Raw genomic sequence first — 14,529 nt, 5'->3', positions numbered from 1 at the left:
TCCTAATCCAAACCTCCAACTCACTCTCAATGCCATACCTCCGTATTTTTTGCAGTAGTCTACCATGGGGAACCTTATCAAACGCCTTACTAAAATCCATATACACCACATCTACCGCTTTACCCTCGTCCACCTCCTTAGTCACCTTCTCAAAGAATTCAATAAGGTTTGTGAGGCACGACCTGCCCTTCACAAAACCATGCTGACTATGCCTGCCCTTCACAAAACCATGCTGACTATTATAATTTAGGGAGCTATGAAATACAATTTTAAAAAGCAGTAATCACAGGATCATTTCCAGTGCCAGTTGCTATTGACATCAGGAACAGGGGAACTGACTGGTTGAACATATGTCTGGAGGGATGGGGTAGGAAGAGGGATTTACATTCTAGAGGCACTGGACTGATTCTGGGAAGATGGGATTTATACAAGCTGGACAGTTTGCATACAAGCGGGACTAGGACCAATATTATTGTAGAGGCTTTTCTGTGGGAGATTGTTTTAAACAGAGGTGGCAACAGGATGGAAATTTGATCAAAGAAATGAGAATGAGGGAAACAAAGGTGGAAAAGAGAGACAGAAAAATAGCAAGCAGAAGTGGAAGGCAGAGGAAACAAGGGTCAGCAGCAAATTGGGGCATAATACAATAAAAAAATGTCTGATAATGTTAAAAAGGCAAGTTTTGGGGAGGTAGGTGTGGGGGAATATTGGATGATTACAGAAATTGAGGCTCTCGTCAAAAAAAGGAGGCAAATGGCAGGGATAGACAACTGGGATCAAGGCAATCCCTCATCATGAGAGGAATTAGGATGGCAAAAAGGGCATGAGATAGCTTTGGAAAATAGGGTTATGCAGAATCCAAAGAAATTCTACAAATACTTTAAGGGCAAAAGGATAACGAGGGAGAGAACAGGGCCCTTTAAAGATCAACAAGGTTGTCTGTGTGTGGAACCATAGGAGATGGATGAGACACTATATGAATATTTCGCGTCAGTATTTACTGTGGAGAAAGGACATGAAAGCTAGAGAACCTGGGGAAAATAAACAGTAATAATGTTGAGAAGTGTCCATATTACAGAGGAGGAGATGCTGGATGTTTTAAAATGCATTAACATGGATAAATCCCTGGCACCTGATCGGGTGCTTTCCAGAACTTTGTGGGAAGCTAGGGGAGTGATTACTGGGCCCCTTGCCGGGATATTTGTATCATCAATAGCTATGGGTGAGATCCCAGAAGACTGGAGGGTGGCTAATGCGGTGTCATTACTTAAGAAAGGTGGTAAGAAAAAACCAGGAGAACAATAGACTGGTAACCCTGATGTCAGTGGTGGGGAAGTTGTTCGAGGGGATTCTGAGGGACAGGATTTACATTATTTGGAAAGGCAAGGACTGATTAGGGATAGTCGATATGGCTTTGTGCGTAGGACATCATGTCTCACTAACATGATTGAGTTTTTTGAAAAGTAACAAAGAAGATTAATGAAGGCAGAACTGTAGATGTTGTCTACATGAACTTCAGTAAGGTGTTTGACAAAGTTCCTCATAGTAGACTGGTTGGCAAAGTTAGATCATATGGAATCCAGGCAGAGCTAGATATTTGGACACAAAATTGGTTGGAAGGTCAAGACAGAGTGGTGGCGGAGGTTGTTTTACCAGCAGCATGCCACACAGATCAGTAGTGGGTCCACTGCTTCTTGTCATTTGTATAAATGACTTGGATGCGAATCTAGGACTAATGGTTAGTAAGTTTGAAGCTGACACCAAAATTGGTGGTGTAGTGGACAGTAAAGAAGGGGGACCTTGAACAGATGGGCAGAGGGATGGCAGATGGAGTTTAATTTGGGTAATGTAAGATGCTGCAGTTTGGTAAGGTAAATCAGAGCAGGACTTATACACTTAATGGTAGGCTCATGGGGAGTGTTCGTGAACAAAGAGACCTTGAAAGCAGGTTTGCAGGTAGACTGGGTAGTGAAGAAGGCGTATAGTATGCTTGCATTCATTGGTCAGTAGATTGAGTATGGGAGTCAAAAAGTGTAGCGCTGGAACAGCACAGTCAGTCAGACAGCATCGGAGGAGCAGGAGAGTTGATGTTTCGAGTATAGGCTCTTCATCAGGAAAGTAGATGAAGAGCTTATGCTCGAAACATCAACGCTCCTGCTCCTCGGATGCTGCCTGACCAGCTGTACTTTTCCAGAACCACATTTTTTTTAACGCTGATTTCCAGCATTTACTGTCCTCACTTTCTCCCTCCGCATTGAGTATGTGAGTTCGGATGTAATGGTGTGGCTGTACAGGATACGGGTTAGGACACTTTTGGAATACTGTGGTCAATTCTGGTCTTTCTGCTACAGGATTTGCTGTGGAAAGGATATGGAAGATATAGACTGTAGGGAAATAGATGGTGACATCTTGCAAAATGTCCAGATTACAGAGGAGGAAGTGCTAGATGCCTTGAAATGGTTAAAGGTGGATAAATCCCCAAGACCTGATCAGGTGTACCCAAGAACTCTGTGAGAAGCTAGAGGAGTGATTGCTGGGCCTCTTGTTGAGATATTTGTATCATTGATAGTCACAGGTGAGGTGCCAGAAGACTGGAGGTTGGTAAACATGGTGCCACTGTTTAAGAAGGGCAGTAAAGACAAGCCAGGGAACAAGCCACCGAGCCTGACCTCAGTGGTGGGCAAGTTGTTGGTGGGAATCCTGATGGACAGGATGTACATGTATTTGGAAAGGCAAGGACTGATTCGGGATAGTCAACATGGCTTTGTGCATGGGAAATCATGCCTCACAAACTTGATTGAGTTTTTTGAAGAAGTAACAAAGAAGATTGATGAGGGCAGAGCAGTAGATGTGATCTATATGGACTTCAGTAAGGCGTGCGACAAGGTACCCCATGGGAGACCGATTAGCATGGAATACAGGGAGAACTAGCCAATTGGATACAGAACTGGCTCAAAGGTACAAGACAGAGGGTGGTGGTGGAGGATTGTTTTTCAGACTGGAGGCCTGTGACCAGTGGAGTGCCACAAGGATCGGTGCTGTGCCCTCTACGTTTTGTCATTTACATAAATGATTTGGATGCAAGCATACGAGGTATTGTTAGTAAGTTTGCAGATGACACCAAAGTTGGAGGTGTAATGGACAGCGAAGAGGGTTACCTCAGATTACAACAGGATCTTGACCAGATGGGCCAATGGGCTGAGAAGTGGCAGATGGAGTTTAATTCAGATAAATGCGAGATGCTGCATTTTAGGAAAGCAAATCCTAGCAGGACTTATACACTTAATGGAAAGGAGTGTTGCTAAACAATGAGACCTTGGAGTACAGGTTCATAGCTCCTTGAAAGTGGTGTCGCAGGTAGATAGGATAGTGAAGAAGGTCTTTGATATGCTTTCCTTTATTGGTCAGAGTATTGAGTGCGTGCAATTCTGGTCTCCTTCCTATCGGAAAGATGTTGTGAAACTTGAAAGGGTTCAGAAGAGAGGGGAAAGATATAAAAGAGACCTAAGGGGCAACATTTTCACGCAGAGGGTGGTACGTCTATGGAATGAGCTGCCAGAGGCTGTGGTGGAGGCTGGTACAATTGCAACATTTAAGAGGCATTTGGATGGGTATATGAATAGGAAGGGTTTGGAGGGATATGGGCTGGGTGCTGGCAGGTGGGACTAGATTGGGTTGGGATATCTGGTTGGCATGGACGGGTTGGACCGAAGGGTCTGTTTCCATGCTGTACATCTCTATGACTCTAGGAAAGACGTTGTGAAACTTGAAATGCTTCAGAAAAGATTTGCAAAGACGTTGCCAGTGTTGGAGGGTTTGAATTATAAGGAGAGACTGAATAGGCTGGAGCTATTTTCTCTGGAGTATCAGAGGCTGAAGGTTGACTTTATACGGGTTTATAAAATCTTGACGGGTTTCATGTCATGGGGCATTGGCATCAGTTTCATAACAGGAGGAACCTGTACTGATGGGACTGTCTTCACTTGAAACAACCTGAAACCAGTGTTCTAGTGAAAAGGATAAATAGGGTGGTCACTAGGACTTTAAACTAGTGAGGGGGGGGGAAGGGAAGGGAAAAACGCAGGAAGTAGGATGGTAAATAAAAAGATAAGCAGCAGGTTAGCATGCTCATAACATTTGTAACAAGGTTGACGGCATAAAACATCGCAAATTAATATGATTTATTAGCCATTACTGAGACATAGCTACAGGATGGTCACAACTGGGAGTTAAATATCCAGACTGTTCAGGAGGACAGACAGGAAGGTAGAGGGGGTGGTGCAGCTCTGATATTCCAAGGACAACATCAAAGCAGTGCTGAGGCATGATATAGGTTCTACAGAGAATGAGGTTGAATCCATTTGGGTGGAAATTAGAAATTCTAAGACGTCACTGATAGGCACAGTCTACAGGCCATCAAACAATAACGTCACATTGGGGCAGGCAATAACCAAAGAAATAACTGATGCCTGTAAAAATGGTATGGCAATTATCATGGGGGATTTTAATCTATGTTGATGTGTCAAACCAGCATGGTCAGGGTAGCCTTGAGGAGAAGTTCGTTGAGTTTATCAGCGATAGTTTTCTTGAACAGTATGTAAAGGCACCGACAGGGGAGCAGCCTCTCCTAGATCTGGTCCTGTGTAATGTGATGGGAATAATTAATTACCTCATAGTTAGGGATCCTCTTGGAAGGAGCGATCACAGTATGGTTGAATTTAGAATACAGATGGAGAGTGTGAAGATAAAATGCAATACCAGGTTGCTGTGCTTAAACAAGGGAGACTACAATAGGATGAAGGAAAAGTTGGCCAAAGTAGACTGGAAATGAAGATTGTATGGTGGGACAGGTGATGAGCAGAGGAGGACTTTCAAAGCAATTTTTCAAAGTGCTCAGCAAAAGTATACACCAGTGAAAAGGAAGGACGGTAAGAAAAGGGGTAATCTGCCATAGGTGTCTAAGGAAATAAGGGAGGCTATCAAATTGAAAGAGAAGGCATACAAAGTGGCCAAGATCAGCAGGAAACTATAAGATTGGGAAAACTTCAAAGGTCAACAGAAAGCCACAAAAAGAGCTATGAAGAAAAACAAGATAGAATATGTGAAACAAACTAGCACAGAATATAAAGACAGATAGCAAAGGTTTCTATATAAAGAGTGGTTGAAGAAACATTGGTCCTTTAGAGGATGAGAAGGGACATTTAGTTATGTGATTATATGAAATGGCCGAGGCATTGAATAGGTATTTTGTGTTGAAGACACTAATAACATGCCAGTAACTGTCAAAGAGACAAAGGTAGGTGAGGACCTAGAAACAATTATTATTATGGAAGAGGTAGTGTTTGGCAAGCTAATGGAGCTAAAGATAGATAGATCTCCTGGCCCTGATGGAATGCATCCCAGGGTACTAAAAGAGATGGTGGGAGAAATAACAAGTGCACTTGTAATTTTCCAAAATTCGCTGGACTCTGGGGCAATTCCAGCAGATTGGAAAACAGCAAATGTAGCATCACTGTTTAAAAAGAGAGGTAGACAAAAGATGGGGAATTATAGACAGGTAAGCTTAACTTCTGCAGTGGGGAAGACGCTCGAATCTATTATCAAGGAAGAAACAGCAAGAAGCTAGATAGAAATTGTCGTGTTGAGCAGATGCAGCATGGGTTCATGAAGGGCAGGTCATACCTAATTAAGCTTTTAGAATTCTATGAAGACATTATGAGCAAGGTGGACAATGGTGACCCAGTAGATATGATGTACCTAGATTTCCAAAAGGCCTTCGACAAGGTGCCGCACAACAGGCTTCTGCACAAGATAAAGATGCATGGCATTATGGGTAAAGTATTAGCATGGAGAGAGAATTGGTTGATGAGCAGGAAGCAAAGAGTGAGGATAAATGAATGCTGTTGGCAATCACTGTTCACTAGTGGTGTGCCTTAGGGATCAGTGTTGGGACTGCAATTATTCACAATTTTTATACATGATTTGGAGTTGGGGACCAAATGTAGTGTGTTAAAGTTTACAGATGGCACTAAGTGGCAGAGGACTGTGAAACTTTGCAGAGGAACATAGATACTTCAAGTGAATGGGCAAAGGTCTGGCAGACGGAGTAAAATGTTAATAAATGTGAAGTCATCCATTTTGGTAGGAGTAACAGTAAAAAGGACTATTACTTGAATGGTAAGAATTTGCAGCATGCTGCTATGCAGTGGGACCTGGGTGTCCTTGTGCATGAATCACAGAGGGTTGGTCTGCAGGTACAACAAGTAATTAGGAAGACAAATGGAATTTTGCCCTTCACTGCAAAGGGAATGGGTTTAAAAGCAGGAAGGTTATGTCACAGCTGTATAGGGTGCTGGCAAGACCACACCTGGACTACTGTGTGCAGTTTTGGTCTCCTTACTTAAGAAAGGATGTACTGGCACTAGCGGGGCTGCAGAGAAGGTTCACTAGGTTGATTCCAGAGTTGAGGGGGTTGGCTTATGAGGAGAAACTGAGTAGACTGGGACTATATTCATTGGAATTTAGAAGAATGAGAGGGGATCTTATTGAAACATATACAATTATGAAGGGAATAGATAAGATTGAAGAAGAGATGATGGTTCCACTGGCAGGTGAAACTAGGATGAGAGGGCATAGTCTCGAAATTAGAGAAAGCAGATTTAGGACTGAATTGAGAAAGAATTTCTTCATCTAGAGGGTTGTAAATCTACAGAATTCCCTGCCCAGTGAAGTAGTTGATGCTACTTCAGTAAATATTTTTAAAGCTAAGATAGATAATTTCTTTATTGTTCAAAAAACAAGGGATACAGTGAGAGGGCGGGTAAGTGGAGCTGAGTCCATGAAAAGATCAGCCATGATCCTACTGAATGGTGGCACAGGCTCAGAGAGCCAGATGGGCTCCTCCCACTCCTAGTTCTTATCTGCCTTCTTAGAAATAACGTATTTAATCATTGTTAAAAAGTGCCTTTCTGACTTTTTAAGAAGAAAAAATCCTTCACAGAATTGATTCACGACCATCTACATATATTTTCAAATCCAAATTTCAAAAACATAATATATAACACAGTTTTCATCACACCTTCTGCACAAGTAAAAATGCAAAGGTATCCTGAAGAGGTATTTGCATCTTCTTTAAATATAACATTGTTCTGAACACCATTTCAAAGCTACATCATCTGTAATAATTTATTTATATAGAATATGCACCAATTTTCCGAACAACCGCATTCTACGCAAGTTTATTCTGATCATGGCATTCTGTTTCATTCATACTTGCTCTTGAATAGCACCCGCCATAATACTGTCTTTACCAGTTGTATGAATTATTTCTAAAAATGTATGATTGTAGTATTAAGTTCTAATGAAACAGTCTTAAATTCTCATCTAGGAGAAAGTGAGGACTGCAGATGCTGGAGATCAGAGCTGAAAATGTGTTGCTGGAAAAGCGCAGCAGGTCCGGCAGCATCCAAGGAACAGGAGAATCGACGTTTCGGGCATAAGCCCTTCTTCCTGAAGAAGGGTTTATGCCCGAAACGTCAATTCTCCTGTTCCTTGGATGCTGCCGGACCTGCTGTGCTTTTCCAGCAACACATTTTCAGGTTAAATTCTCATCTGAAAACTCTCCAAAATTCCTGAAGAGTGGTAGTCGTATAAACAATAGTCTCTTTAAAGTTATTAAACAAGTGAATTTCAAACCTTTGCAGAGTTAAAAGACATTTCTCTACCACCTAATATTTCTGTTGATAAGTATTCCAATTTTAATAAATGTCTCACAAACTTGTTTGAGTTTTTTGAAGAAGTAACAAAGAGGATTGATGATGGCAGAATGGTGGACATGATCTATATGGAGTTCAGTTAGGCATTCAACAAGGTTCCCCATGGGAAAATGGTTAGCAAGGTTATATCTCATGGAATACTAGCCATTTGGATGCAGAACTGGCTCAAAGGTAGAAGACAGAGGGTGGTGGTGGAGGGTTGTTTTTCAGACTGGAGGCCTGTGACCAGTGGAATGTCACAAGGATTGGTGCTGGGTCCACTACTTTTCATCATTTATATAAATGATTTGGATGTGAGCATAAGAGACATAGTTAGTAAGTTTGCAGATTACACCAAAATTGGAGGTGTAGTAGACAGAGAAGAAGGTTATCTTAGATTACAACGGGATCTTGACCAGATGAGCCAATGGGCTGAGGAGTGGCAAATGGAGTTTAATTCAGATAAATGTTCAGTGCTACATTTTGGGAAAGCAAATCTTAGCAGGACTTATATACTTAATGGTCAGGACCTAGGGAGTGTTACTGAACAAGAGATCTTGGAATGCAGGTTCACAGCTCCTTGAAAGTGGAGTCACAGGTAGATCGGATAGTGAAGGCAGCATTTGGTATGCTTTGCTTTATTGGTCAAAGCATTGAGTACAGGAGTTGGGAAGTCATGTTGCAGCTGTACAGGACATTGGTTAGGCCACTGTTGGAATACTGCATGCAATTCTGGTCTCCGTCCTATCGGAAAGACATTGTGAAACTTGAAAGGGTTCAGAAAAGATTTACAAGGATTAGATTAGATTACATTACAGTGTGGAAACAGGCCCTTCGGCCCAACAAGTCCACACCGACCCGCCGAAGCGCAACCCACCCATACCCCTACATTTACCCCTTACCTAACACTACGGGCAATTTAGTATGGCCAATTCACCTGACCTGCACATCTTTGGACTGTGGGAGGAAACCGGAGCACCCAGAGGAAACCCACGCAGACACGGGGAGAACGTGCAAACTCCACACAGTCAGTCGCCTGAGGCGGGAATTGAACTCGGGTCTCTGGCGCTGTGAGGCAGCAGTGCTAACCGCTGCTGGATGTTGCCAGGGTTGGAGGATTTGAGCTATAGGAAGAGGCTGAACAGGCTAGGGCTGTTTTCCCTGGAGCGTTGGAGGCTGACGGGTGACCTTATAGAGGTTTACAAAATTATGAAGGGCATAGGTAGGATAAATAGACAAAATCTTTTCCCTTGGGGTCAGGGAGTCCAGAACTAGAGGGCATAGGTTTAGGGTGAGAGGGGAAAGATATAAAAGAGACCCAAGGGCAACTTTTTCATGCAGAGGGTGGTGCGTGTATGGAATGAGCTGCCAGAGGAAGTGGTGGAGGTTGGTACAATTGCAACATTTAAAAGGCATCTGGATATGAATAGGAAGAGTTTGGAGGGATATGGGCCAGGTGCTGGCAAGTGGCTCTAGATTGGGTTGGGATATCTGGTCAGCATGGACGGGTTGGACTGAAGGGTCTGTTTCCGTGCTGTACATCTCCATGACTCTAATTGACTGGCCATTTGATCTCCATTTCTTCCCATTTCGTAAAATGGCACTTCACAGCAATAATATTGGCATTAACAGCCAGAGCTTGTCATTGTGGTGCCACCTGCCTTCCTGCTACACTATCTATGCCCCTCATAATTTAATATCTTTCAATCATGTCCTGTCTCATCTGCTCCAAGAAAAACAACTCTTGTCTATCCAATCTGTCCTTACTAAAAAAAACTCTGCTCAGTCAACACTATGGTAAATCTCCTTTGTATCTGTTCCAGCACAATCAGTTACTATCTTGGCAAATCTCCTTTGTCGCCCGCCTGAGGACTTGACATCTTTCTAAGATGTTCTGTACATAACGTACACAAAACTCCAGCTAAGACTAATGATGCGTAAATTTCACATGGTTTCCTCGATGGTGCATATTTTTGTGTTTAACGGTTCTAATTAAAAAGCCAGTGTGGTGTTGCATCTTAAACTTAAGCTCGTGGTACAGTGATATGCCTCTACCTCTGAGCCAGGAGGGCCAGATTCAAGTCACACTTGCTCCAGAGGAGTGTAATAACATCACTGAATAGGTTGATTGGGAAAAATCGGTCAAATTGAGGGCCCTTTTATGGTGCAGTGATAGTACCCCTGGACCAAGAAGTCTGGTTTCAAGCCCCATCTGCCTCAGAGGTGTTTAATAAGATCTCTGGACAGGTTGATTAGAAAAATAGGTAAAAATCCAATATGGTGTTACAATGTATGTAGTGCTTGTGGCACAGTGGTAGTGCCCCTACCTCTGAGCCAGGAGGCCCAGGTTCAAGTCTGACCAGCTCCAGAGATGAGAAATAACATCTCTAAACAAGTTGATTAGAAAACAACTACAATTTAAGTCACTATAATATCAGATTTGATAGCTGCAATCTTATTATTTTTGTAATCAGATTTTGGGTTAGCAGGTGAGTGTACTTTTGTTCTTGGCATTTTAACGTTTTAATTACAGTTTTGTAGTCATTGTCTCTATCTATAATTCTATAGATATTTACCAGTACCTAGATTTACTATTATTTGGATCTGATAATAAATAATGCGACAATTAGAAGCTGGTAGTCTGGACAGCATGTACTTATATTTCACTCAACTGGCTGGCCTTTGCAGCATACTGCACGCATAAAATTGTACGATTTGAAAAAACAATAGATTTGCGCTCACTGAATATTGAAGCTTATTCAAATTATTCATTTATTTGAATGGGATATTTGCTAAATATACTTTATTGGACAGTATCAGCTGTGTTATGCTGTGTATCTCCACAGTTAAAGTCACTGTTGCCTTCACATCTGTTACTATCAATATCATTTTCAAAACTGCTAAAGAAAACCTCAAAAATAGTAGGCAACTGTCATTATATGAAATAACAATAGATATTTTAAGTAGCAAACAAATTTAAGTACAGTACTGAATTTTTAGATCCTGGTTACGTTAAATATTATACTTACAATTTATGACACCATCACAAATCCTCCATTACTGCTTTGTTTCTAGTTGCAGCCGTCTGTTATGTAATATTAATCAAATCATGAATCAAAATAAGATTACAGTTGGACAATAGATAAACGATCACACCAGTACAAGTAAATTTCAAAGATTAACACCAATGCAATTACACAAACCTCACAGATGCAACTAATAAAAAAATTCAAAACTATTTCTATGCCGAGAAAATACATAGCAAACCACTTCTTAAATGACATAACTTCCACATTTTTGAATATCGAGGTATAGAAAAATTCCCCAAAAGGCAAATTTACTGCATACTGACGACAGGTAGAAATGGATAGTCTTTTGCTAAACTGGTATGCAGTCTCAGTTAAAAGTTCTGCGCCATTCGCATATCATTTAGAAGTGGCGAAAACAGTTCGAGACAGAAATAGAGTAAAACATACACAAGGATGATTTTTCAGTCCAAGACACATTTATCACCAGCTCCAGGCCTCACAAACCCTCTCCCTCAGCACAACTGTCGAGATTTTGGCGCAATGTTGTCAAAAAAAAATCTCATGATGCACGAATGTAAAATACACAATGAAGGTTTCCAAACAAGAGAGGGAAGAAAGAAGTGAAAGCAGAACCCGATAATAAGAAATGGAAACGGTTCTTCCGTTACTCGCCTCCACCTGTTTGTTTTGTGTTGTCGTCCTTTCGCCTGCTTCCAGAGGAGGGAGGCCAAAGGTCATAGGGTAAAGGGCAGCACCCAGCATCCCCGGTGCAATACACAGCCATCTTGGAGTTATTTTAGGAGATAATTCATGCGGTAAGTTTTAACGTTTTCTTTCTTTATTTCTCGCTCGGAGCCGCCAGAGCTCCGTCCCTTCGGCATCGGCGGCAACTTTTTCGATGAAAATGTTGCCGAGCGCGGCGGCGGGGTATGCGGGCTGACCGTGCAGATCTTGGGCGGCTGCTGTGCCTTTTTTTTGTCTGGGCTCTGACTGAGTCTCCCTCTCCACTATACCCCCCCCCCCTCTCTCTCTCTCTCTCTCTCTCTGGTTTAATCGAGTACCGTCAAAAAAAAGCGGACAGGCCAACCCAAGCAACGAGGAGCCAGGGAGCAGAGTAAGATCCCGACCCCTGCGCGCACACATACACCCCAGGTCACTGGGCCTTGCATCCGACTTTCGCCCTCCTCTTCACACTTTACATCATCATCCTCATCATCATCTTCATCGGGATACATTTTACACCACAAGAGCCGAGCGGTGTGCCTGGCGTTTCCGCAGTTATAACTACAAATTTCCCATTGGTTCTCAGCTCAATTTCAGAAATTTGGTGTAGTCGTGATATATCTGTTACTGGTTCAGTTTTTTAAAAGCAGTCAGACAATGTTTACTTGTTTTCCTTTTGGATGCAACTTGTCTGTTTTAAGTTGCTGGTGGAAGTTGTATTTATATTTTGTTTCAAACATAGTTTTGTTCCATGCTGACACCATTGTTTGTAGAAAGTTCCTCGGGTCCATTCACAACGTAAGGCATGGCGATCGTCTCAGAATTGTATTGCACAGCCAAGGGCAAATGACATTTTAAAAAAAATCTAGTTGGCGATGAGGATCTTGCTTCAGTGGCTACCATTACTTATTAGCGCACGTTTCAAATGTTTTGCTTCTAACCTACTTATGATGGAAAGAGCTGAACATCTAGACGTTATAATTCAATTTTATTATTCCAAATAATATTTTGCTGTTATTAATTTTACCTGTTATTTTTTTCTGAAATTTTAAAGTGGACAGGTATTGAATCATATTGGGCTATCACACTAGGAATCTCGTTTTCTAAATCTACCAAATTTCAACTACTTCAATAAATGTTTTAATTTGGGAAATGATTCACCTTATAATTTTTCTAGATTGTCAGAAATATTTGAGGGATATGGGTTGATATTTACAAATAAAGATTGGATGTCAAACTATGTTTAAGTACTTCTGGCATAGCATAAATCCTTGGTTTAAAGAAGGAAGGAATAGATTTGTTTTTTTGTAAATGATGAACAACTTGAAACAAACTTCAAACAAGATCTTATAGCTTTGCAGAATAATTGGATATGTTAACAATTACAAACTTTTAAATGAGCACTATGGGTATCAAAGCAGTAGTTATAGACATGGTAGGATATGCCCATTTGATTTAAAATTGTAGTACTTGTACATCAGCAACATTGCTAATTTGTGCTGACTTTGCTAAACAAATAGAACTTTTATAACTTCTATATTCACTTTCATGCTCAATTATTTTGATAGCACCACATGAAGGATTATATTCTTAATAAGAAAGAACGTTTTCATAGTTGTATGTATACATATATTACCTATAATTAAAAGATATAATATTATTACAGTAAGTGGGCATTCTCACATTTGAACTTGTAGTACTATGGTACTGTTCAGTGGATGTTTTACCCTTTTTCTCTATATTACAATTTTGAGACTATCTTTCAGGTGTGTGAGAATCTTGCCATTACATCATGTAGCTCTTGCTATTTAATTGGGGCACTACTACAACCATAATTGTATCTTTATGACTCAAGCTTTTACATGCTCTCAAATGTTTCAATTAATAGTGTTTTAATATTCTTAGTCCTGTTTTTCTCCTCTCCAGAAGATGAAAGAGGTTGCTCAAAACTAGTGTACTAATGGCTCATTGTATTGACTGAAGAAATGCTGCCCTATTGAACTCTGGTTGTCACTAGGATTTCAGTAAAGCAGTACAGTATATGGGTTTGTCAGCATGTTGAATTTTGTGCATGTAATTCGGAACACACCCAGCGCAACTGTTTGGTTTAGTCCTTTCAAGTGTGGGTTACATCTGGAGAGATCAATTTGATATCTTCCAATTGGATCTGCGCCACAGTTAGAGTTTAGAACAGGTCCATTACTGGTGGCAATGCTAGGACAATCTTTCAGTGATTGATTAAGAAGTATTGCTGCTGCATTAAATAATGAAGCCCTAAGGGTTATTGAAGCTTTCAGCAAATTGTGAGATAAGTTGACAGGATATTCTGTGATCTTGCATAAGGGGTAAAACATTTGACCTTTAATGAAAGACCAGAGTAAAAATTCTTTGGTTCGCAAGATTCCTAGCCACTTCATTTGAATAATTGAAACATATGATTTGAAGATGCTACATTGAGTACCATTTACTCCTACTTCAATGTTGAGTAGAATTGAAGATTGGAATACATTCTCAATGATTTTGGTGTTATGTTAAAGGGTATACTATCGGGAAAGAATAAAACTTTATAACGGACTAATGCGTAGTATACTTGGTTTTTCAAGATCAAAAAGTTTGATTACTTCAATAGTAATAGTTCATTTGAAGATAACTGGCAACATAACTATTTTGTTTTTTCACTGTGACACTCTCTTCTTTTTTTAAAGTGAAGAATGGCATCTTCATCCTTATTCTTGCTCAAATATTGTAGACCAACCCACAGCCGTACCAGTTTTTCATGACTTCTTAAGACGTACTTTCATGGCAAGTGGTTGACTTGGAATTTCTAGAATCTGAATTAACCAACTTCACCTCTCCTTGGAAAGGTTTGAATCAGAATTCATATGATGTTGCAGCTGTAGTGACATATATTGTTATACATTTTATTATGGGAAATGTAATTCTAAACTGCAGTTGGCTAAAAATGTTAAACTCTTGGAGAATGTTCTTCAATGGAATTGCTAATATCGTCCTCTGTTTTTAGT

The 14,529-nt window shown here is 40.8% G+C and overlaps 1 protein-coding gene and 1 long non-coding RNA gene across 8 annotated transcripts in view; one reads left to right on the top strand and one right to left on the bottom strand.

Moving 5' to 3' along the window:
• LOC122559766 overlaps positions 1-11,505 on the bottom strand; it is a 24,732-nt gene extending 13,227 nt beyond the window's left edge. For 2 of the 3 annotated variants that reach the window (XR_006314549.1, XR_006314551.1), the window contains exons 1-2: positions 11,231-11,449; positions 10,784-10,839 (exon numbers count right to left, since the gene is read on the bottom strand). This is a non-coding gene — a long non-coding RNA (uncharacterized LOC122559766). The other variant, XR_006314550.1, reaches the window with a different exon arrangement.
• A 19-nt stretch (positions 11,506-11,524) lies between these two features.
• cnot2 (CCR4-NOT transcription complex, subunit 2) overlaps positions 11,525-14,529 on the top strand; it is a 149,448-nt gene continuing 146,443 nt past the window's right edge. For 2 of the 5 annotated variants that reach the window (XM_043709755.1, XM_043709754.1), the window contains exons 1-2: positions 11,616-11,897; positions 14,212-14,308. In XM_043709755.1, coding sequence (XP_043565690.1) covers positions 11,713-11,897; positions 14,212-14,308 — 282 coding nt within the window. In that variant the 5' untranslated portion in view covers positions 11,616-11,712. The other 3 variants (XM_043709756.1, XM_043709757.1, XM_043709758.1) reach the window with 3 other exon arrangements.

Source organism: Chiloscyllium plagiosum, chromosome 19, assembly GCF_004010195.1.
Source record: "Chiloscyllium plagiosum isolate BGI_BamShark_2017 chromosome 19, ASM401019v2, whole genome shotgun sequence".
Taxonomy (NCBI): Eukaryota; Metazoa; Chordata; class Chondrichthyes; order Orectolobiformes; family Hemiscylliidae; genus Chiloscyllium; species Chiloscyllium plagiosum.
This window is presented reverse-complemented; position numbering and strand designations above follow the sequence as displayed.